This window comes from Amphiura filiformis, chromosome 4, assembly GCF_039555335.1.
Source record: "Amphiura filiformis chromosome 4, Afil_fr2py, whole genome shotgun sequence".
Taxonomy (NCBI): Eukaryota; Metazoa; Echinodermata; class Ophiuroidea; order Amphilepidida; family Amphiuridae; genus Amphiura; species Amphiura filiformis.
Window position 1 is genome coordinate 36,654,140 of NC_092631.1, and position 26,372 is coordinate 36,680,511.

The window sequence follows — 26,372 nt, forward strand, 5'->3', positions numbered from 1 at the left end:
AATATGTTTACTGAAGTGAATTTAAATGAATTACAAGGTCCAAAATATTCTACGCAATCAGGTTTTAAAATCAATCTTGAAAATAATTGTTCAATTAATCAATATTTCTGCATATGTGCCAAGCAAGTTCATTCTGTTATATTTGTCATGCAAATATCTTAGGCAGATAGATCATATAATTCTCAGACAGTTTTTAGGGGAAGGCCGGATTTTTTGGAGGGTAACAATTTTGGCATTCTCCACAATAAAATGCCAAAATGACTGAAGTAAACCGAACACCGTGCAAGCCTCCGAATTCGAAAGTCATGCATGTAATTGTAATAATCTGGTTCTGAATCGGCCGATCACTTATTAACATATTCAGAGATGTCACAGGCTGACCCAAACAAGAGCACCAATGGCGCTGTGGCTCTGCGCTTTTTCGTAACAGTGAAAATAATTGTTCTTGGAGTCGATTGTGCAATGTGACAGATCACATTCAATGGGTACATCCCATTTGCAGAGCATATAAGAATACATCAATCAATTTAGGGAATTACTATTTGGCGACATGAATCGAATCGGGTGGAATTGGATAGAAATGGGTCCAAATGGACCGAAACTGATCAAAATAAATAGGACAATGTCAAGAATAGTGTTGTCTGTTTATACTAATTTGATCTCAGTTGACCCCAGGTGACCCTGAAATGGCCTTCCAAAACTTTGGCTCTAAATAGTGACTGTACCCACCAGGTTTCATGCCTATCCAACAGTTTTTACTCATTTGACCTCAGATAACCCCTGGTGACCCCAAAATGTCCTTCCAAAAATGTGACTGCAAATGTTGACTGCATCCACCAAGTTTTATGTCCGTTCAAACGTTTTTACTAATTTGACCTCAGATGACCCCTGGTGACCCGAAATGACCCTCCACAAATTTGACTCCAAATGTTGACTGTACCCACAAAGTTTCATGCCCATGTGACAGCTGTTACTAAATTGACCTCAGATGACCCATGGTGACCCTGCAATGACCTTCCAAAATTTTGGCTCTAAATGTTGACTGTAAGCCCTACCTACCATGTTTCATGCTCATATAACAGTTTTTACTAATTTGACTTTAAATGACCCCTGGATGACCTCAGGTGACCCTGAAATGACCTTCCCAAAATTGGGCTCTAAATGACGACTGTACCCAAGATTCATGCCCATCCGACAGTTTTCACTAAGTTGACCTCAGATGACCCCTGGTGACCCAAAATGACCAACCAAAAGTTTGACTCAAATGTTGACTGTACCCACCAAGTTTCATGCTCATCCGACAGTTTTTACTAATTTGACCTCAAAGGACCCCTAGTGACCCCAAAATGACCTTCTAAAATTTGACTCTAAATGTTGACTGTACATGTACCCACCAAGTTTCATACCCATATGAGTTTTTACGAATTAGACCTCAGATGACCCCAAAATGACCTTTTAATAATTTGACTCCAAATGTTGACTGTACCCACAAAGTTTCATGCCCATACGACACAATTGTTACTAATTTGACCTCAGATGACCCATGGTGACCCTGAAATGAACTTCCAAAAAATTGACTCTAAATGTTGACTGCACCCGCCAAGTTTCATGCCCATACGACAGTTTTTACTAATTTGACCACAAACGACCCCTGGTGACCCCGAAATGACCTTCTTAAAATTTGGCTCTAAATGTTGACTGCACCCACCAAGTTTCATGCCCATATGACAGTTTTTACTATTTTGACCTCACATGACCCCTGGTGACCTCGAAATGACCTTCCCAAAATTTGGCTCTAAATGTTGACTGCACCCACCAAGTTTCATGCCTATACAAGTTTTTACTAATTTGACCTCAAATGACCCCCAGTGACCCCGAAATGACCTTCGTAAAATTTGGCTCTAAATGTTGACTGCACCCACCAAGTTTCATGCTCATCCGACAGTTTTTACTAATTTGACCTCAAATGACCCCTAGTGACCCCAAAATGACCTTCTAAAAATTTGACTCTAAATGTTGACTGTACCCACCAAGTTTCATACCCATATGAGTTTTTACGAATTAGACCTCAGATGACCCCAAAATGACCTTTTAATAATTTGACTCCAAATGTTGACTGTACCCAAAGTTTCATGCCCATACGACACAATTGTTACTAATTTGACCTCAGATGACCCATGGTGACCCTGAAATGAACTTCCAAAAAATTGACTCTAAATGTTGACTGCACCCACCAAGTTTCATGCCCATACGACAGTTTTTACTAATTTGACCACAAACGACCCCTGGTGACCCCGAAATGACCTTCTTAAAATTTGGCTCTAAATGTTGACTGCATCCACCAAGTTTCATGCCCATATGACAGTATTTACTATTTTGACCTCACATGACCCCTGGTGACCTCGAAATGACCTTCCCAAAATTTGGCTCTAAATGTTGACTGCACCCACCAAGTTTCATGCCCATACGACAGTTTTTACTAATTTGACCTCAAATGACCCCTGGTGACCCTGAAATGACCTTCTTCGTAAAATTTGGCCCTAAATGTTGACTGCACCCACCAAGTTTCATGCCCATACGACAGTTTTTACTAATTTGACCTCAAATGACCCTTGGTGACCCCAAATGACCTTCCCAAAATTTGACTCCAATTGTTGACTGTACCCACCAAGTCTCATGCCCATACAACAGTTTTACTAATTTGACCTCAAATGACCCCGGTGACCCCGAAATGACCTTCCCCAAATTTGGCTCTAAATGTTGACTGCACCCACCAAGTTTCATGCCCATACGATAGTTTTTACTAATTTGACCTCAAATGACCCCTGGTGACCGTCCCAAAATTTGGCATTAAATGTTGACTGCACCCACCAAGTTTCATGCCCATACGACAGTTTTTACTAATTTGACCTCAGATGACGCACCCCTGGTGACCCTGAAATAACCTTCCAAAATTTGACTCCAAATGTTGACTGTAGCTACCAAGTTTCATGCCCATCCGACGGTTTTTACTAATTTGACCTCAGATGACCCCCGGTGACCCCGAACTGACCTTCCCAAAATTTGGCTCTAAATGTTGACTGCACCCACCAAGTTTCATGCCCATACGACAGTTTTTACTAATTTGACCTCAAATGACCCTGGTGACCCCGAAATGAGCTTCCCAAAATTTGGCATTAAATGTTGACTGCACCCCGGGGGTGCCACTCATATACCATTGCATGTTGTCATCACTGACCAGACACTTTTATTTTTCACCCAAAACACTGACATGCCCAAGGGCTGAAAGGTAACCCTTACCACTGACCTGCTATGAAAAAGGATACCCAAATCACTGACCACAGCCATGGTGCAAACAAAGGTACCCATATCACTGACCTTACATGTCCCAATGACCCTTTTCACTGACGAAGGTAGAAAGCAATATTTACCTAGTGTATTTCCAATCCCTTTACATACAATTTCTGTTATAATATGAAATAGCCTGGAATATCATCCTTAACACAAAATTGTGGTCATACACAACAAACAAGCTGCAATCATTTCATTGGTATCCAATTAGTACAAGTACATCCTGGGAAGATCATACACCAACAGGTTATTTGTAGTGGAAAAGTTTTATTTCCTATTCTTGGCAATAAATACATGAACCATATTAAATTCACAATACTTTTGCATGCATGTATAATCCATCTTGGTCATTTGTGGTGTATGTAAGTCTTCGGATTTTAGAAAGGTAACTGTCTTTTCATTCAGCTTGTTTTCCACTGCCCACCTTTCGAATTCAAACTGGTAAAAGGAAATTCAATAAAGTGGGTTAAAATAGTAAATATACATGTGGCTACAGGCATGGTAGTGCTGGAATTCTCGCGTAGTACGCCAACTATAAGGTTTGAACAATTACATACAGAAGGACAATGGGAACACTTTTTGGAACAAAATTAAATGCTCTGAAAGAAAAAAGTGCGTTGGAAGTTCCGAGACGAAACGTGCAACTGAATCTAGATACTCCAGCGTTCCATCGCCAAATCCGCCGGTTATCAGCGGCACAATTTGCGATGGATATTTCGATCAATTTCACCCGGGAATTTCATTGCAGGCACACTGTCTGCACTTTCTAAGGTCATAAATTATCCAATAAATTAATACAGATTCATGTAAAATGTAATATTTATTTCACCATGTCATGACTTAGTTGGTGTGAGAAATGCATCGTCTAAGCAGTGAAGCTTACCAACTTTAAGCTTATCAATTGGTCATGTGTGTGCGAATTTTGCACCCTCTGGACTGGTGTGTTTTTGAATGGTACACAACCCATGCACACAATCGGAAGTAGAAACCGGGAGTAGAAAGCAAGAAACATCAGCAAAAGCGATGAAAACGTGATTGCATTTTCTTAATAAGCGTAGCTATTTACCTTTGATTTCAGTGCTGAATCCGGGCGAATCCATGATCCGCGCTAAGCTCTGAAATCTGAAATATAAAGCACTTTTTTCCCCGCTTAACTTCGGTTTTTGCGGGTGACAAACAGCGATGGCAAATGTCACTTCACGATTTCCAAAAGGCATGGTTCCTGTCATATCTGGTTCAGCAGTCAAGCGTATATGTCGTAATCCATTCCGATTACACAGTATCTGTACCTTGTACAAAATTCGTAGTCTCTACGCCCTCTCTACGCAGCCCGCTTCGGCAGCATGCACAAACATCACCGAAGTTTTAATCATGGTACAAGACCGGGCACAAGACTAATATATTACACTTACAGACCCGGAAGTAAGAAGTTGTTTACAATCAGGAACGAAAACAGCGGCTGACGTCAAATGCTGGACTTTGATTTTTCATGAACCCAAAACGCCGACATATCTATTGTAAAAAAGGTACCCTTTTTCCAGAAAACACCAAAATTGAGACCCTTTTCGGCGTCCAAGCGGGGCGGGCCTATGCTTAAAAGATACCCTTTTACCGCGAAATTTTGGTCGGTGATGACTTCATTGACGGTTCAACTGGCACCCCCGGGGACTGCACCCACCAAGTTTCATGCCCATACGACAGTTTTTACTAATTTGACCTCAGATGACGACCCCTGGTGACCCTGAAATAACCTTCCAAAAATTTGACTCCAAATGTTGACTGTAGCTACCAAGTTTCATGCCCATCCGTCAGTTTTTACTAATTTGACCTCAGATGACCCCTGGTGACCCGAAATGACCTTCCAAATATTTGACTCCAAATGTTGACTGTATCCACCAAATTTCATGTCCATCCGGCAGTTTTTACAAATTTGACCTCAGATGACCTCTGGTGACCCCGAAATGACCTTCACAAAAATTGGCTATAAATGTTGATTGTACCCACCAAGTTTCATACCCATACGATAGTTTTTACTAATTTGACCTCAGATGACCCCTGGTGACCCCGAATTGACCTTCCAAAAATTTGACTCCAAATGTTGACTGTACCCACCCCAGTTTCATGCGCTTCGACAGTTGTTACTAATTTCAAAAGCAATCGGGTCAAATTATTATTTTTTTTGGTAACTTTTTCTGATATTGGGGAATATTTTTTTAAGTGATTTCCCCTACCCATCCACCCCCCTGGCTGTCATTGATTGCTTGACATTCCTTTTGATTTCTCTCAAAAACTTGGCTCATGATTAATATTGCACAGCCTAGAGTAAAACATTAAACTTTGCAACTTTCAATCAACATGATCAATGATTTCTGAAACCACTAATTTCAGTCACATTTGAATTCAATAATTATGTACATTTATTTCAACTTTTCTATTTCTGCCCCCCCCCCCCCCCTTATGAATTATTCATTCTTAACTGTGATGACCTTGGGACCGTCCAATCAGAATCAACATAATCAATCCATGCGCCGTAAGGTCATAACCTCAATGTGGTGAAACCAAAATAAACAGTCAAAAATGGCGAGATTGGTCGGCACAGTCGATGTAACATCGATCAAATAAACAAATTTCTTAAGAAGGCTTGGCCTAAAAACTATGTTGTTTTTCAGGAGAAAACATATTAATCTTTGATATTCTGAAGTATAAAATTGTTGGGCAAAGTGGAACATCATTTATTTAGACTGTTTTTGCTATGGAAAAATACAAAAAATTTTCAATTTTGCGAAGAGGGGTAAATCAAATTGAAAATATAATTTCTCCTCAGAATCATGTCCACAATATGGTTTAATTGACTGTTTCTAACAATTAAATCTACAAAGAGCGTGATGAAATACGAAGAGCTTGCATGACTTTCGGTCTGTGTTTTGATAACAGGTGCACTTGACTTGCCAAAGAAAAATAGTGCAATCCGTCTATTTCCGTCATCTTCTCGCAACTTAAATTATACAGACCAAAATAATCTCTAGCACACACAGGGAACCAAGCAAAGGGATTGAAATTGCTCGTTTCTCATGACGATTTCGGACTTTTCTTTCATAAAATAACTACTTTCCCCATCTCATTTCAACCCAATATGGAGTGCAATCGATTGAAAAATAACTTATAGAAAGTCAGAACTCAATTTTAAAAGCACATATCGCACACAGAAATAACCTTAGCATAAAAAGCACCATCGGAAGTGGCGAAAAATGAAACAAAATACAATGTCCACTTAGCGCCAATCACGATGGCTCGTCAAGCAAGCTTGGAGCCAAAAATCCTGAACTTATGAAGCGTGGCGAGCTTAGCCAAGCTCTCGCAAGAACACGGCCGGGGGTCCGGGGCCCGCCTTAAGGGCCCCGGTGGGGTCCAGATGGTTTCTGCACATTTAACACCACAGTAAAGGCCATTTCAGAGGGTAAAAAGAACAGTTCAAAGCTCCTGGCTTGTTCTACACTTTTAATAAAAAGTGCTTCCTTCTTCCAGAAAACATGCTTTAAAGTTTTCAGTTTCCTATACTTTTATGTACAAGAGACACTCTTAAAAAAAGTTTTTTGGCTTTATTACATGGACAATATGGCTGATGTTGATATATGTGAAACAGAAAGATAAGACAATAGGGCCACTCCAAAAGCGAAAAAATAAATTTAAAAAAAAAAATTTAAAAAAAAAAAATTTAAAAAAAAAAAATTTTTTTTTTTTTTTTTTTGAAAATCCGAATTTTTTTTAATCCCCAAAATCCGGAAATCCGGATAAATCCGGAAATGTGACATCTCTGCATATTAAATCGGTAATCGGGCAGCAAAGGCTGATCGATGCATCTCTAACCTTAATGGTTCCACAGAGTTCTGGTTCAGGAACTGATTTGTTATCTGACACCCACCCGTCTTCTAGCTGTTTTGGATGACAGCTTCTTTACCCATCATAATTTTCACGTATTGGACCCCCCCACCACCACGATAAAACCCTGCATGGCATACCCTCTGTAACATGTCACCTTAACCCTAACCCTCCTGTATACTACAAAATACTACTTGATATATGCGTTGTTCGATGCGTGCATCCCACGTGGGGGATGACGAATCGCCTCTAAGTGATATATAGGCACGGTTTCAGCTGGCCAGCGAAGCCCAAGACCCGTGGCAAAGTGTCGCCGACCGAGTGCTTGGCATGCGAGGGGTCTCGGGTTCGAATCCCACCCAGAGCAAACAACTTCTTTCTTTCTTTTCTCTCTTTATTCTTTCCATCTTTCCCTTCCCCTCGCCAAAAAGCCTTTAGGCGGTTAGGGTTAATGTTTCCATAGTTTTTGGTTCCACAATAATTGATTTGTTATATATGACACCAACCTTCCTGCTAGCTGGATGACAGCTTCTTCACCAAATTTTCATTTCGCATACCCCATAACCCCTCACCCCCCTGATAAAAACCCTGCATGTATCTCCTATTGGCATACCTCTATAACATGTCACCTTAATTAACCCTATAAAAACACCTGAAAATGCCACAAGGATAACCACTGTGCATGCATGAATCCCAGGTGATGCGATGACACAATCACCTAAAGTACTACATGTATAATATGCTCAGGGAATCGCTGGCGGGGCAAGCGAAACCCCTGTGGCTACCCGTGGGTGATCGTATGCTTGGCATGCGAGAGGTCTAAAGTTCGAATCCCGGGGGTACCAAGTGACTTCTTTGTTCATCTTTTTTTTTTCGTTTCTTCTTTAACTTCCGATAGTAAAGAGCAGTGTCTGGTGTTAGGGTTAATGATTACATAGTTTTGGTTCAACAATTGATTTGTTATATGACCCCACACCTGTTATCTACTATATGTTTAATAGATTGATGACAGCTTCTTCATCCATCACAATTTTCATTTCTCGTACTCTCCCCCTTAAAAACCCTGCATGTATTTCAAATTGGCATACCTCTGTAATGTACATGTCACCTTAATGGTTCTGTAGTTTTGGTTCCACAATTGATTTGTTATATGACACCCACCTGCCTGCTAGCTGGATGACAGCATCTTCACCCATCACAATTTTCACTTCGAAATTTATTTCACAGCTTTGCTTTTATTTTGCTACAGGACCAAGTGCAAATTTTGAAATTAACGCATCAAAATTTCGAAACACATATAATATATTAGTGTACACATTTACATAGAACAAGCATGCACAATGTTTGAATTGAACAAAACAAATGTCAAAATAAACATGTTGGGATACGTGTAAAAAAAGCAAAATGGATGGAATCGGTAGAATTTACTCAATCATATAAAGTCAGGTGATATGTGATCTAGCGATGTCTTTATGAAGAAAGCTAACCTGCTAGCCAATATTGGAAGTCAACTGGCCATGAGAGACAGCCTAGTACACAATGATAAATAACTTGATATTCAAGGTACACAACATCATCCAATAACCTTGGTGTACTCATCATACGCTGCTGAATTTCATAGCTCTGAATTGCTCATATTTCTTGGAAGTACAAAAGTAGACAGATAAAGAGGAATCAATCTCTTCCATTGACTATCATCTCATTTCATTGCCGTTATCCTGCTACAGGCCGACATAGTGCTAGTATGCGTGAATCCGTTTGGATTCGGTCAGAATTTTGTGAGAATACAAAATGTAGATTGCTGCAATTTATGCATATCTACCTCCCGCTGCCAAAATTTTTTATTACAATTCAAATGTCTACCTTGTCCTTCATTCTGTGAAAATGTGAAGAATAGAAATCAGTTATTTGGTCTACCAGTTATTTGAGAGAAACCAGCATTTATTCATTTTATTAGGGGGGCATGGGGGCATTTCATCAGAACACTTGCCCCCCCCTCCCTCCCCCGTTGCCTCCACAGTAAAAACTTAAAATTACGAAAATTTCAACTTTTTGCAGCAATTTTGCACAAAATTTGTTGATTTTCCCCCCTTGAAATTCACTTTGCCCCTCCCCAATAAAAATTCCTGGCACAGCCACCAGTTAGAAATTACCGGTATGTTTTGGTTTGGGAATAATGATGCTGCACGAAGAAACTTGGATTGAGCATCCATGGGTAAATGGTGGTTTAATTACATGAACAGTAAAATGATATCAATTGTTTTCAAATCCATTATTGAACCAAATCCGATGCAAATTTTACAGAAGGTACATGCATGTAACAGAGTAAATGGGCTTTCAAATTCTGTTTAAAAGAATAAAGCAGTGCAGTGATGATATGAAGCTCTGTTCAACTGTGTGTTGTCAAGTGTCCGTACGGGCGTACGGACCTCCAACATTGACTAAAAATGTCAAAATTGTATCCTTATTTAGATCGCCTGCAGTCCTAGCACTTGCAGAGTAACTAATAACTATAATCATGGAATAGATGCATTTGTAGGATTGGAAATATAAATTTAGGCTTGATTTTTGATTGCCAAATCCAAGGATACTCACATATTTAGACTTTCGCCATCTTGGCTGATGGCTTCTTCAGAATGACCACTGGGATCCACTTTTCCGCTGGGATTGACCGCTGTTTCCGGCGATTTTCGCATCCCTAGGTTGCTGAGTTCTTATAAGTGGATCGTACACGTGATCAAGAGAGTAACTACCGATGTCCCGGTTGACTGTTTTATCCCCCCGCCTTCTGATCCAAATTGCTTCTCTGATGAGTCTTGTTTGCTGCAACCTAGGGATGCGAAAATCGCCGGAAACAGCGGTCAATCCCGCGGGAAAAGTGGATCCCCAGTGGTCATTCTGAAGAAGCCATCAGCCAAGATGGCGATAAAGTCTAAATATGTGAGTATCCTTGGATTTGGCAATCAAAAATCAAGCCTAATTAATAACTATATTTCTTACAAAACCGCATAAAACTGCAGATTTTTGAATTTGGGATTTATCAAATTACTGATAATGCCTTTGGGTTAGGATTGGGTTAGAATAAAGACCAATGTTGTCCATTTTACCTGTAAAGAAAACAGAATTTGAGTGTTCTGGTGGAAAACCAGTTTATGTCATAGCTTCTTGGAGAAGACTTTGTCAGACTTATTAATGTCATTTTAAGCTTAGCTTTGCCTAGGGTGCAATTGTTTTGAAAACTGTTGGAAACTGATATTGCAATTCACAAAACGGAATTTGCCTTTTAGAAAATGGAAAACTTTGGTCTCTAGGTTAGAGGTTATGAGGGTAAATTTGAATCCATCAGTACTGAAGGGCTTACCTGTGTGATCATCTGCTGAAGGTTTGTCCATGCTATCTGATGAGGCTATATGATAGCAAACAAACACAATGACAGACAAGTATGCAGCATCCAATGAAAGCATTAAAAAGGTGAAAAGAGCACATGAAGCAATGTTAAAGATGAATGGCATGATGCGAATGAGTGATGAAATAATTCATGTATACCTGCTACCTATGTTTTAAGATGGTAGCATACTTTAAGCCTCACACAGACATACACACAGTGCAATGTAAATAAATATCTAGTAATGTACGATGTAAGACACATGTATTATCCACAGTCAGCAAACACAGACAGTGATAACAGGACACACACTTCACATTTGTACTATCCATCCATGGGCACGCACGATTCAGTTTTATTCACCCCAGTGCAGGCTGACCAGTCTGCCCCTCCCCCCCCCCCCCCCCCCAATTGTGGATATTACATGTAGATTCCTCTACAAAATATTTTGTCTAACTGCACAACCAAATGCATTTTTAGGCTATTTACATAATTATGTTATAGAGGGGAGGTCAGCTAAGTGAGTTAATGCTCTGCGTGCTAGCCATGTGCTTCAATGGAAAAAGTTAAGTTTGAAATATTTTCTCAAAATATCAAGAGCTATCGTAAGAACTACTGGATCAATACTACATGTAGGCGTGTTTGTACTCATTTTCATGCATTTTTCATGCTGATTCCAAGTATGGTCATGAAAATTTACATTTCTGAAATTTTTGAATTAAAAAAAAAAATTGAAACTTGTCGTCTGCATCAACACACGCGTGAAGAGAGTTAACCACGGACATCCGCAGATTCAGATTATGTTTGTGTTATGTGTATTCAAACCGTGTCCTCATTTGTAGGTATTACAAATGTACACCCACACACCCCCACACCCCTACTTGTATAAAAACTTCTGCACCAATGGTTTACATTTTCTTTTCTACACACAGCGGGTCAGAAACTAACACCAAGGTTTGCATGCATTTATATCAGTGTTTTCCTTTTGACATGTGTGCATGTGTATAAATATCACTGCCAGTATAGCTAGCCAGCCAGCCAGCTAGGTAGTCGGGATGTCAGCGCAATATAAGCCATCCCATCTCATTCGCAAGTGACCCAATTGATTGTACCCATCAAGTGCCACAGGCCGTAGGGTAGAGAGAGAGAGAGAAATACGCTAAATTGTCCCATCGCATAATTTCATTTCTCCCCGTGTTAAATTCCAATTGGAGTAGTTCACTACTTTTTGTGTAGCCCTACGTACATAATATGCCAACCATTTTGATGCTTGTAACAGAATGCGCAAATCGATTTGTATATTTTACGCTATACAAGCATTTTACATGTATCGTTAGCAGAATTCACCTGTTTCTTATATTTTGAGATGCGAAAAATAACAACAACATATATTGTAGCAATATGGGATCTAAAATATAAATTTAGCACAAAATGTTTTCACATGATTTTCACAGTGCACAAGCAAAATACATGCGTTCTTTTGAATTAATGGTTTGCAGTTTCTTTAAAAGCTTTTTTCTCTTGCCTGCTTTTGTGATGGCAATTGGCATCAGCTTTCCGTTGCAATGAAGACCACGGTCAGATTCTCACTCAAAATAAGTACAGTTCTGAAATCACTCTAAAGAATTCCACACATGCTCATCCCTAGAGATACCATTCTTGAACACCAATTCATGTACAAAGAGTGACCTTTGAATGAATTGGGTACTACTAAAACTCATATTGAGTAGGATTTAATCTTTCCTTAGAGAAGTCCTTTTCAAAAACTCATCTACTCTGCAACTGGGGTCAAGTTTCAAGCCATCTGTTCAATGGGGTTTTTGAACTATGCCCTTGTGAATGAGGCTATTTTGGTTTTAACAGTAATATATTTCACACAGAAGTGAGATTACAGCACAATAGTACATTAATACTACGTCATGACTGTTGTGATCAAACCTACGCTAATAACCCATCCATGTGCCTCGGACATTAAGTAATATCGCCCCCTACAATCTTTGGGTTACGCTATATAATACCCAGAGGGCTAAATGTTGTTGTGCGCATTAAGAGAGTTGCATGTAGGTCAGTCAATTGTCCCCTGAGAAAATGTCGCAAGTAGTCTACAAAGTAATGAATGCAGTCAAAACTTATCAGTGTGACTACATGGATTACAATATGCTGGTTGTCTGTGCTGTCATATTGCAGTCATCAATGAATTGGTCCTTTCCTTGCAATGCTAAAACCAGATTATATTGTTTTGTAGTGCTGTTGTCGACATGCGTTAACCCTAACACCCAAAAATCTTACAAAATCTTACGATGAAAAATTCTGCGCATGCATGAATCCCAGGGTCTCGATGGCGACTTAATCACCCTAAGTGTTATATCGCGACGGAATTGCTGGCGGGCAGCAATAACCCGATGTAGCTACCGGTCCGTGATCGTGTGCTTGGCATGCGGGGGGTCAAAGGTTTGAATCCCAGGGGTGCCAAGTCAAAAATTCTTCTTCGTCTTGACTTTTTCGGATCTTCTTTGACTTCAGATCCCAAAAAGCAGGGTCCAGTGTTAGGGTTAATATGGCGACATTATGTTGATATACAATGTTAAATGTAGGTAGCATGTTGCAAATTGCCGGTCCAACGCCCAGGGCCAGGCATACTTAATGTACGCCGAATATTCAGCCAAATTTTGATGGATTTCTTTCATTTTGTGACTAATGTGAGCCAACCTGATCCCACTACCGATCCCAAATTTATATTTGACTTCAGGATCTCATTATTCCGACATGTCGAAATAAACAAATTATCTCAACATTGGCACTAATGTTTTGTCACATATCAGCCCCAGGTTCTTTCAAAATGTGATCAATTTCCCTACCAGTTTCAAACATCCTCTAAACTTAAAATGAAATTATTTTTGCTATTTTATTCATCATTTAAGCCCTTGATCCATTTGGTAATTTGCATACAGCTTCCTACCTATCAACCTTACTTTCCAGACCTTTTCCTTCAAATTTAATCAGACTTTAATGACAAGACAGCCTATGTATACAAATATCAGTTTCATGGAAAGCATATCAAAATGTAATTTACGACACGGACAAATAAAGATTACTAATATTGATTTCCCTAGATATTATAACCCATAAAGTGGCTTGGGTGATTCCCTTATACCTCAGACCCGGGGGTACTCAAGTTTGGTTTTGGTAGGGACGTGCCGCTGAGAATTTGAAAGTGGACCCATAAATATACCAATTTTTCAAGAAATTTGGACCCATTGATATAACAAAAGTCAAAATTTTCGGCCAAATTTAACCCAAATTGTCCTAGTTTTTACAAATTTTCCCAAAATTTTGGGAAAATTTTGAAAATTTTGGCTAAATTAACGAAAAAATTGAGAAAATTTTGAAAAAAGGACCCATTCATATACCAAAATAGGCTTTGAAAAGGGGTCATTGATATACCAAGAGGCTGAAAATGCTACCCATATTTGCATGTGCACGTCCCGTATGGTCATTTGTACTGAGAGAACCCCCGGGACCTCAGATAGGGGAACAGGCTGAATAATGGAATGGTTTTTGTAGTTTTGGGTTAAGCAGTAGACTATAGTCCGATGTCTTGTGGGTATTTTTCTCGCTGCGACAGACGCAGAATCTAAACTGAGCTCAAAAAGAAACTTATAATTTTTCAAAAGGTCATATCTTGAAATCCTGTCCATCAAATTGAACCAAAATTACACACAGATTTACTTCAATACTCTACTCTTAACACATGTCAGTAACCAAGCAGTTATCCAACTGACACAACAGCAAAATGCACTGACATATGACAGCTTCCTGGACCACATTCACAGCCCAGCCCTGTTTCATGAAAAAAATGTATGAAAAGCAGAAAGCAGCACCGTTTTATCATCTGTGCAAGGATCTTGTGTGCATTCTCACAGATTTTTTGTCCTGGGTGCCAAATGTTGAGCTGTGAAAGTAAAGGAAGTCCAGGAAGCTGTCCCATGACAGTGCATTTTGCTGTTGTGTCAGTTGGACAACTGCTTGGTTACTGACATGTGTTTTGAGTAGAGTATTAAAGTAATCCTGTGTGTAATTTTGGTTCATTTTGATTGACAGTATTTTAAGATATGACCTTGTGATTCACAAGTTGTAAAAAAATATAAGTTTCTTTTTGAGCTCAGTTTACTTTTCCCTCCACAAGGGCTAAAGAATGTCCTAACGAGTCAGCATCTTCCAATGCTGAAAATGTCCCAACAGAAAATTATCCACACAGACTTCAGCCTAAAGCCTGGCATTGAGAAAAACCAACAATATGAAAATATACATAATATTACATGTACCTACCTATAGGTTCGCTCTCTGAGCGTATTTTTATATTCCGTATCGTTATTGGTTCAGAGCGTCCTGTGCCATCGCCAAAGTATGGGTAGTTATCTTTGAGGGTCACAGGCCCCTCCTCATCTTCTTCAAAGGAAGCCTCAAAGGGTTCCAACCTAGTAAACAAACACACACACAAACACAAAATTTGTGAATATGTGAACAAGACATGCAAAATTTTTCAAATACCTGAAAATATCTCTGCTATACATACATAGATGTGGATAGGAAGAATCACACTGTTTCCAATTATAAAGCAATGGGAAATAAGCCCAAATAAAACTAATAGTACATGTCTCAAAATTGTTAAGATTTTAAAATCCAATGCCGAATGTGTCCCCCCCACCTCAAACTCTGTCAAAAAAAAAGCTTTAAAGTCTAAGTTTGATAAGCTAATTAAATAGTTTCACTGACATAATTCTGCCAACAAATGCTTTTTAAATACCAACATTTTTGTTTTTAAAAAAATTGCATACCATATATTTTTTCAGTCTTTTGCAGATGCGCAATATGCTATCACATTACGTGATAGGTACACGCTGGCGTGATTTGTTATTGTTAGACACGCACAATCAAATGATTGGCCCTCATCATGCTCATGAATACATGTACAAGAATTCTCAGCTAACAAAGCACAGGGAATCTGCCTGTTGGTGAATGGGCGGTATATTTGTTCATATGGTAAATCATATTCAATAATTCAGTAAAGTAATGTAAGATTCACTTTAGTAATTAAACAAGCAACCTGATTTTAACTCATTGGCTCATGTTATCGGGGTCAAACATTCTGCATGTGTTGCTACTTGCTAGAATTTCTCAGTGCCAAGGGGTTTGCAAATTCAGCTTTGAGTCTGGAGAACCACTGTCGCAAATTGCTTTATGATAAAGCATCAAAATCATCTCATTTGAGCCATGAATGTAAAGAAGTCACCCAATTTGGTGTAAGATTACAATGGGCTATTTAAGTTGAAATTCATGTATACCTCTAATGGAAATCATGACCTTAATCTCCCACGCAGGGAGTGTAGACATCAAATGGAATCACTCATTCAGGTAACTCCATTTGAAAATCACACTCCCTGTATGGAAGATACACAGTGTAAAGGTCATGTTTTCCAGAGGGTGCATGGATTTCAGCTGGAATAGAATATTATTGGATGTCATCAGGGTTCGAATTCAGTCAATTTCTTTGCATCTACTGTTTGTGCTATGCAAAACACATGTTTGCATAGCAGTTTCCCAATTTTGCATCGCAGTTATTTTGCTATGCAAAAAAAAAAGTGTTACATTTGGCGATGCAATATTTGTGTTTGCGTAGCGAATCTACAACTTCTGTCATTGTCATAAAATTTCAGCTATCACTGCCGCCAATATTGTATTCGCGCATCACACACATTTCCCAAACTGACACCTTGTTGCTAATAAAATATCAAATATATCCAAAAAAATACAGGTTGTATGTGTAATAATGTGTTCATCATTTATCATCAATAAATTCATGTTTGTGCTGGATTTTATGCTTAAAAGCCATCAGAATTCACGACTGTTTTCAAGAAGTAAAAATTTATGTGTAATATCGCCATTGACATTTCCCTCATTAATTATTCATGAGCTCATTATCTCGACGTAACGCCAAGGATAGTGGGTATTTTGAAACCGATGCTCAGTAAACATATAAACAATTTTTTATGCGCAGTTGGTGTATACATGTACAGCTTCAGGGGCTCTTGAAACTACTTGAAAACATCTCCTAGCAACGGTCAGAGGTCAGATTTTTTGCTGATAGCCGATAGCAGTTGATGGAAATTGCATCGCATTTTGCGATGCGATACAGTCGAATTCGACGCTGGATGTCATACTGCTGGTTCTTACTGTTAATGCCCAATTAATGATGAGTCAATGAAGCTACGATATTTGTCTTGGATCGAATAGCCAAGTTATCCAATTTTACACACAATGTGAAGATCAGGTTTTTCAGAACCGTCGCAACTGATTTTCAAGAATCCCAATTACTGGGTAAATATTGTGAGTGTGTTGGCATCGCTGCTTAATAATATTGAATGCATTCAAGCATGTTATAATATGTGCCAGCCCGTAGTCATACATTAGCATGCACAACCTGTTAATTAAAACATCCAAACCCTAGAGGGATTGAAAATAGAGTCTGTATGTGTGCAATTCTTATTATCCACCTCAGGCTCATTTTCTTGAAAAGTGCAGCAGTACTGTATGATATATAACAGAATAAAAAAGAAAAAAATATGATTGCAAGTTGATTGTATAAAATGTAACATTGCTCTCTCTATATTGGTTTCCCGGGATTGGTTTCCCTAACATCAGGGGTAGGCAACCTATTTCCCACAGGCTCGTCATGCTGCATGCACACACACACACCCCTATACATGTAAGCACTGTATGTCAAACAGGGACACTTATTGACTAACCCGGGCCAAAAACACAAATTCAAACTTTAACCGACTGGTGGCTAACCGGGGACTTTTTGCAGACTTTTTTTTTCACAGTTAAACAAACAGTTAAAAACAAACTGTGACTTTTTGCAGATTTTTTTCCATGCACTTAAATAACAAATCCGCCTTAAATCGGGTACTTCAACCTTACCCCATAGCGCACAGTGTATTTTACCCATACTGAAAAATCATTCCGGACCATGCATGCACAGATCACTGACAGTGACGCAATCAACCAATCAGCAGTTGGAAAATCGTTAACCCAATGACATCATTGCTGCATTTTCATTGATAAAATTCAGAATCGTTCAAAAACACGAGCTTTTAATTGCAAATATTTAATTTTTGTGTGTATGAATGTCACTGTCTATCTCAAATTAACATTGTGTACTATCGTAGCGTTGAATGCGCTGAAGCTTGTGAGGCGGGTCCGTTGTAAATTTGGCAGAGACTTTCTCTTGTTTTTTGTGACATTAAAAATCCATCTGTCGCATGGCCGCTGTGTGTGGGGGTGTGTGTGGGAACGGGGGTCAGCTATGCACGCGCTGCATGCATAAACACTAGTACTGCTGACTGAGTGTACCAATCGTAGCAGGGTGTAAAATATACAACAAAGTCAATGTTTAATCTCAAATACGTCATGGGGTAAATATAAGCATTTGAATAATTTAACAATAATTTGAACCTGAAAAATAAATGAACATATGAAAGTTCATGAGTGATTTTTCAACATATTTGACTGTTGGATATATATGGGTGCTGCAGCTTTGGAGCTAAGGCAATATGGCGATTACTTTGAAGTTGGTAATGGGTAAATTACACTGTGTAGCAGTCCCTGGTTGTAAAATGCCAATTTTTTCATTTAGAATGGCCAGTTTGCTGTGAAAGTTTGATAAACACACACAAATTTCTCCAATGGGCATGAAAAACAACTCCCCCCCCCCCCCACAGATGCCACTCACTTGATCAAAAATCCTATTCAAACTGTTTGAAAAAGTCAGATACCTTTACAAGATTAGGCTAATGAAAGTTAGTTTCCTGTCACAGATATTTCGCCAAATGATGAGGTGACTCTTTCATTATTTATTATTTTTGAACAATACTTATTAGGACTTTTTATCACACAAAGTAATAACAATATATGTCACAGGCACGAAAATGATGGGTCAATTATACTATAGCTTATTTAGAATATTAACTTCTTTGTATCAAGGTATTTGTTTATGAAGGGATCGGATTCCAAATGAAACCATCTACAACCTGAACATCACCACTCCACTGGTTGCCAGAGTCAAGATTCATCATCAACTCAAATTTCTCGGCCATATACTGCGTCTTGAAGATGGCGAGCCTGTGAAAGAATATGCGCTTTATATTCCACCACATGGGAAGAGGAAACCGGGACGGCCGCGCACACTGTACTTACAGTATGTCCAGCACCTCCTGGGAGATACTGAAGGGATGCTGCAGCCAAACAAAATTGTTTCGCTTGCCCAAGATCGCATTAGTTGAAGAAAGCTTGTAGTCGGCTGCGGAGACTGATGATGATGATGAATCGATGATGATCAAAAGTAGAAAAGACTGAAACAGTCAAATTCTCAATAAAATGGCAAAATAATAAACTATTTCTGCAAAATGACATTCTGTCGCAGCATAAAAACGGTGACATGGGCAGGCAACAGAAAACTCAACATTCACTTTCATTATCCTAATCTGAACAAAATTTCACACCAACACACTCCGGTCACAAGGGGACATGCCAGGAAGATTTCATTTATTTCTGTCATTTATTTTGGGCACTTATTCTGACCATATATTTTATAATGTATGTACTGGTATTAAGTTGACAGTATGTATTGTATAGTATGTATGATCAGTGTCTTGACAGTAACTAATAAACCAATCAATACAGACTGCCCAACACAAACACACATTGCTTATACAGTGACACACATAGTAAAGTACCCCTTTTGTTTTAAAGCGACTTCCGTAAATTTTATTCTTGAACTACATGTATTTATATGACCAATTTATGCAATATATTTTGCACACTTTCTGCAAAACATTTTGACACTGATTTCATTATGAAAAATAATATTGCTGTATAGATCTTCACCAGTGGCGTAGCCAAGGGGGGAGGCAAGGGGGGCAGCTGCCCCCTTGTTAAAAAGTCTTGCCCCCCCCCTGTGGGATGGTGACCGCCCTGACATTTAAGATTTTTTTGTGTTTCTGACATTTGGCTTTGTTAAATTCATGTTACTCTGTAAGAATTTTCTTGAATTTAACGATCAGGTGATCATACAGTGTGGCACTGCGCCATTTACTGACCCAGTATGCCACCCTCTTTCTCTCACTTATCACGCTGAATCACCCTTATTATTGAAATGCTGCCCTCTGGCTCTCTACCAGCTGATCCCTTGTTTGCAAAATTCAAGAGATTTAACAAAGAGACTAATCGATATTTGGCATTGTGCCAAACTCATAATGATATGTACACATCTAAATCAATATGCAAACTACAAGTGCAACAACAATGTTTATTGTAGAGCAATTCATAATAATACACTTTTGCGCACATAACATGTATACTTTTAAACCATGTTTCCTTGTGTACTAGAAGAATTATATATATATCCAGTTTGGACCTGACATTACAATGAAACTCAAATGCTGCTACCTGTATCGGTATGCATATCAAAGAACAGATTGGCTGGGCGGCTGGGCAGCTGGCCGGTTTCACATCACATATTGTGACAAGCTGGAATAGCATTTACTTCATTAGAATTTAGATTGACCATTTATGTACATCCCTACATGTCAACAAATTACATCTAAAAGTCAGTCATATACATGTACTCAGTCATCCCGAATTTTAATCAATTCAACGGTGCAATAAGGAATCATCTCAGTAATGGCTAATTTCCAGCACTTGGTCTGTTGTTCAATGTGTGCATTAAGTTCTTCTTTTGTTGTTTAATCTCTGCCTTTTCTACCAAAATCTTTTTATTACTTAAAGGAGGATTTTGTGATCCTAGCATCCTCTTTTTATGACATTTTTCAGTAGATTATCCACGAAAAAAGCTTATTCCCAAAATTTCAGTTGATTGCGAGTTATGCATGATTATGTATATATTACACTGCTCCATAGGCCACTGTTGTAATTTCATTCTGGTATACCAGAACGAAATTCAAATTTGACGATATTTTTGCTAAGCGAATAAATCTGCAAGAAATTTTGGTACATTAAACATTATGTAGCCAGAGGTTTCCAGTGGTATAAAAATCTCAACTTTTTTTGAAAAAAGTGGGGGGATGAGGCTGTGGATCACGAAAATATGCCCTTTACAGGACCCCATTGGAAATAAGCCTGAAACATGGGCTTATCCTGGTTCTTAGTGTATTTTTATATTCACTTTATATATATATCCTTTTCATTTTTATTTGTTAAGTGTCATGTACATTTAAACTTGGGTTGCAATTAGATTTGAGCTGTTCACAGGGGGGGGGGGCCGGCCAAGATTGGCTGAATTTTCACGTCGTCATTGGTTTTACACGAAAACACAAAAATGTCTCGAATTATTCCAATACTGTACGTATGTTATTAAGCACTATTTTATCAGTCTAAATCCGTTGAGGTTCGCCAGTGAACCTCATTGTAAGTACTGTTTTTTGAATGTTTTGTATGAATAACGCACTGTATGTTTATGATATATACGGTACCTAAAATTTCCCCCATTGAGTATAGGGTTAGGGGTGTGATTTTTGGGTAATTTTGTGCCCGGTACCGCCGCATTTTTCGGGCGGGTAACGGTACCAGAAATTGCAAAAAAAAAAAAATTTTTTTTTTTTTTTTTTTTTTAATTTAACAACCATGATCCTAGCATTTAGGTCTAGGTCCAGAGACACTACAAAACCGAAAAAAAACTTTGAAAAAAAATTATTTAAAAAAAAAAATTCATTTTTTTTTTTTTTTAAATTTCGGGTACCCGGGCAGGGAATTTCCTGCCCGGGTAATAGGATTATCGGGCGGGACTCGAATTCCCGGGACTCACTCACACCCTTAATTGAGTATCACGGTTAGCGTGGTGTAATGGTAAAGTTGTCGCCTGCGATGCAGAGGGTCCCAAGATCGAGTCCCGTCCCGCTCACTCCCGGCTATAATTTTTTTTTTCTTCACATTCATTTTGAATCCGAAAATATTTATTTTTATGTGAAAATTTATACATTCACTGAGAAATACATTTTGTGCATTTTTTTTCTGTAACAGGGCCAATAGAGCTAAAAACACAACTCGGCACGGGCGTCCAATGTCCAGGCAGTGTTGCCGTCATATTGTCTGTTTTGTTTACGATATTGGCTGTTGCCACAGTGAATAATGTAGTCCACCGTCGTCTGGCTGTTCATGTGAAGTGTATTACATTATTTTACAAGATTACCTTAAATGAACTTTGACCTCACTATGTGACCTTGAACATTACAGTGTAGCTACATGTATGATACAAGTTTGGTTGCATTAGGTTGAACTGTTTATGTGCAAGGTCATTTTTAACCACACACTTTGAATGCAAATTTACTCTTCAATTTACAGAAATATTTACCCCATTGTTTAAAAGACCATTGACAAGTGACCTTTGACCTATTATGTAGTCCATATAATCTTTACTACCCAACAATCATTGTACCCCAGTTTCATTCTTGGGGGTCACACAAATACAAAAGTGTTATGCATCCGCAAAAAAAAGCAAAAGGGGTCTGATTTTGAGCATACATGATACAGTGGCGTCAACATTTTTACCAATAGGGACTGTTCTTTTTTACCGGTTTTGTGTTAATTAGAAGTTGAACCAATTGAAAAACAACAAATGAGGAAAGGACAATTTTGAAAATCTTATTCTTAATCTTAGGGACTTTTCACAAACACTTGTGGGGGGGGGCTTGATACAAAATTGGGGGCCCTTTTTTGACCATCCTAAGGGGGGCCCTGAAAAAATTGACCACAAATTTTCCCGAGAAAATTGAGTTATGCTTTTCTATAGGGTTGAAAAGGGGGGGCTGAAAAATCTTTGTGATAATTTTTTTTGCATCAGGCCCCCCAACAAGGGTTTGTGAATGGTCCCTTAAACAGTTGTAGTTTTTTCAATGATATGCACTTTTAAGAATAGTGAGTCAACCTTTGGTGGGTATTTTCCTGTGACGTAACCTTTGACCGATTCTAGCAAAAGTATCCGCGCCCTGGGTACTTTTCAGTACAAAAGTCGGAAAAAACACATTAAATTCCATTTGAAGAGCTCTAATTTCTTTATTTTAACACGAAAAATTATCACTCTCTCAAATTATCATACCAAACGGGTGAACTTGCATGTCGCAAAAAAAGAAGGAAATCAAAGATTATTTAGATGAAAATAAACGTGTGTTTTGAACTAAACAATTTCAGTAAAAAGTTTGGAAAAAAAGCACCACGTTTATTTAAACTTAATTTTGTATAATTGTAATTTAAATAACACAATCTTAAAAATCACAAATATGAAAGATAAAACGGTTTTGTACACAAATTCCACGACAATGTTGTACAAATTGACGTAAATCACCCGGGAGGTAGACAGTTATCGGCGAAGATGAAATGAGCTTTGAAAATATTCAGGGTTTTTTTTTAAACTTTTTGTTTACTTATTTATAACGTGACAAACGCGTATATCACACTGCACACCACTTGCATAGCGCGAGCGTCACGCAAAGTTAACCATGCCGGCGCGGTCTTTGCGTTAGGGCGCGGACAACCCGAATGTTGATTGATAGGTGACGCAAAAAATGCCACAAGAAAGGCCTGCAATTCGGTAAAATCCACATTTTTCCATCATTTTTGAAGAACAATTTAGACAATTAATCTAAATAACACATACCTATAAATATACCAAACAAAGCGGAATTATGTGAACTAAATGAAAATGATGTCAAAAAAGTTCACGATTAGGTAAATCGGAGAGGAGGTAGACGAATGTCGCCTAAGGTTTTCAATTTGGGCAAATTCAACAAAAAGTTAGTGTCATTTAAATGACCAAAAACAACGAAAATAAAGCGAGCGAGGAACCATGAGATTCTTCGAGTTGCTCGAGAAGTCTAGCCAAGAATTTGCTCACTGATAGCTTCACATTCTAGGCTAGAGACCATTGCATTCAAAATCTAGTCGGATTCACTGAAGCATGACACCGTGTAAAGCAATGGAAGTTCAGAAGTAAACACAGCCGATCACGACAGGCGATTGCATCAAAAATGTTGCTAAATTTACACTTCAGCGAAATTGTTAAGGGGGTACTACAATGTACACCCCTGGCCAATTGTGTGCCTATTTTTGCAATTTTCTCAAAAATTATAACACATTGGTGACAAGTAAGATATGTATATTATACTTATAGGGGCAAGGACTACAGCTATTGTACTAAAAATTCAGCAACTCAAAGCAAGTAGTTATTGCTTTATTGATCAAATATTGATTTTCCCTCATTTTTGACTGTAACTCCACAACTGTTGTCTGTGCTGAAATAAAATTTCTAGTGCAGTAGTTGTAGTCCTTGCCCCTATACATATCTTACTTGTCCCCAATGCGCTATAATTTTTGAGAAAAATGCAAAAATAGGCACAAAATTGGGCAGGGGTGTAGTACCCCCTTACATTGTCCAAAATACATGTAGGCAAATCTTGCTCGAAATAACTTTCACCCAAATTTCAACATTAACAGAATAAATAATCTCTGGTGCAAAAAAGTGCACCGCTGTCCGACCGAAAAACGATAGCAACATACTCTAGCATCGAATGCGTATTCATGTGCAAATTCGAAGCTAGATTTCTCAAGTAATCTTTGAGATCCTCATTTCACAACTAGCCGAAATCAATGAGCTCATAATTAGCGACCGTGCTCACGACTGACTGAAACAGACATCACATAATAGAAGTTTATTTACTGCTTCATTGCTCCTCTAAAAAATGCTATCACCCTTGACTGTTTAACTGTATGTAGTATGTACAACAAGCAGAAGCCATCATGATCATGGAACTGCATCATTGCATTGTGGATTGTTGTGATCTTTTTTCACACATACATCATGCACAACAAAAAAACAGCCGTAACAGCTAACAGGACACTAACTTTAAACTGGTTGGTTAAAATGTCCATATATAAAACTGCAAACACACTTTCAACCTAAAGTGTCTGTTAATTTGATACGAGCTGCATAACTGTGTGTCATTTGATGTCAATCTTGAATAATTTCTGGCTATCAAGATTTTTGGTTGCATTTTGTCATGTTGTGACTTGCGATCGTGAAACGTACTAAAAATACACCAACATTATCATGGCATTTGCAACTAAACACAACATTATTTTACAACGAGCGTTTACATGTGAATGCATACTTACATGGTGTTTAATTAAAAATACATTCCAATGGTTAAACAGGTCTAAATATGCCTCATTTTGCAAAACCTGCTGTCATCCTACCACCCATCTTCTTCTACTTGACACGCCATGTTTTGATCATGTTATGACGTCATTCAAGGTCATGAATATTTATTTAGAGAGCGCCCCTTCAATCAATTATCTCCCAGCTACTAGGGTGCAGGACATGGCCCAAAAATAGGAATAAACATGAACATGGAATTTTATGAGACGAAATTCCGAAACGAAATTCCAGAAGAGGAGAAGAAGTTTAATAAGCCATAATGTGCAATCTTATAAAATGAAATTGGTTAATTTTTTGTCAAACCTGTCCCAACTTCAAGTGGCGTAGATTTCTCTTGGGGGATGAAAAGAATTCTCAAAAAGTCTAGTAGGCCTGGCCTAGTAGTGAATCCAGCCCGGGGGTCACTCCCATTGTGGCCTGTACACCATCCGCGATAATCAACTTTTGAAAAGCACCCTAAACAAGGATTTAACCCTTGGCTAAAACGACACCCTAAACAGGGATTTCATTCCTAACATCAAATTTCATACCCTAAATTTCATTTCCGCGTATTTAGAAATTGCAATTTTGCTACCCTTTTTCCAATTTTTCATGTTTTTGACACCCTAAACGCGATACGCGCGGATCGTGCCTACCCACGAAAAACGACCCTTTTTACGCGTATTCATTATCGCGGATGGTGTACAGGCCACAATGGGAGTGACCCCCCCCCCCCGGGGAATCCAGCACCATTTTGCGCCAGAAAATGTTTATGGTACAAATGCGCGCGAAAAATGTTGCCATATTCAAGTTAAACTGCAAAAGCGGACTGAATGCGCGCAAAAATTGGCACTTTTGGGGCTAAAATGGCCAAATATGAGGTATAAGCAATGTATAAACACAACTCGAGACAGTATACAGTATTGTTGTGTGCTAGTAATAGTGTCCTTACAGTCCATTTTCTTCAAAGAAAGGAAATTGCGAACCAGAAATGTTTTATGTAGGCCTAGTCACGGTACTCACTATATGATTAAGCCACTGATATATTATCGGAAAACTCTATACGTCAAAGTGCGTACCTCTTCCAAGAAAGGAATATATTCTTCTGTCGACTTCAAGTTTCAGTTTTATTTACCAGACTTGCCATGCTTGCTGAAGTCTGGTTTATGAAACAATACATCTGTCAATGTAAGAGCTTAAAGTGGAAACATTGGAATAATTGCAATGCAATGCTGTTTACCATTAGAAATTGTGTGAAGTGATGAAATAATAATAACACACTGGTAACAAAAGTTACGTATATTATACTAGGGGCAAGGAATCCAGTTATGGAATTTCAGCCTGACTCAAGACAAGCGGTACGTATGATAAGAAAAGAGGTAGGCCTACCGCTAGAATGTAATTCATTTCTTAACATAGGCCTATTAAACGAACCACTTGTCTTGAATCACTGAAATTTCAGTGTAGTAATTGGATTCCTTGCCCCTATGA

The 26,372-nt window shown here is 38.5% G+C and overlaps 1 protein-coding gene across 1 annotated transcript in view; it reads right to left on the minus strand.

Moving 5' to 3' along the window:
• The window catches only part of LOC140150844 (oxidation resistance protein 1-like), a 112,057-nt gene extending 87,120 nt beyond the window's left edge, over positions 1 to 24,937 (minus strand). Inside the window, 2 exon segments of the mRNA XM_072172989.1 lie at positions 14,945 to 15,093; positions 24,860 to 24,937. Of these exon segments, the coding sequence (XP_072029090.1) occupies positions 14,945 to 15,093; positions 24,860 to 24,861 (151 nt within the window). The 5' untranslated portion in view covers positions 24,862 to 24,937.
• Positions 24,938 to 26,372: the final 1,435 nt, after the last annotated feature.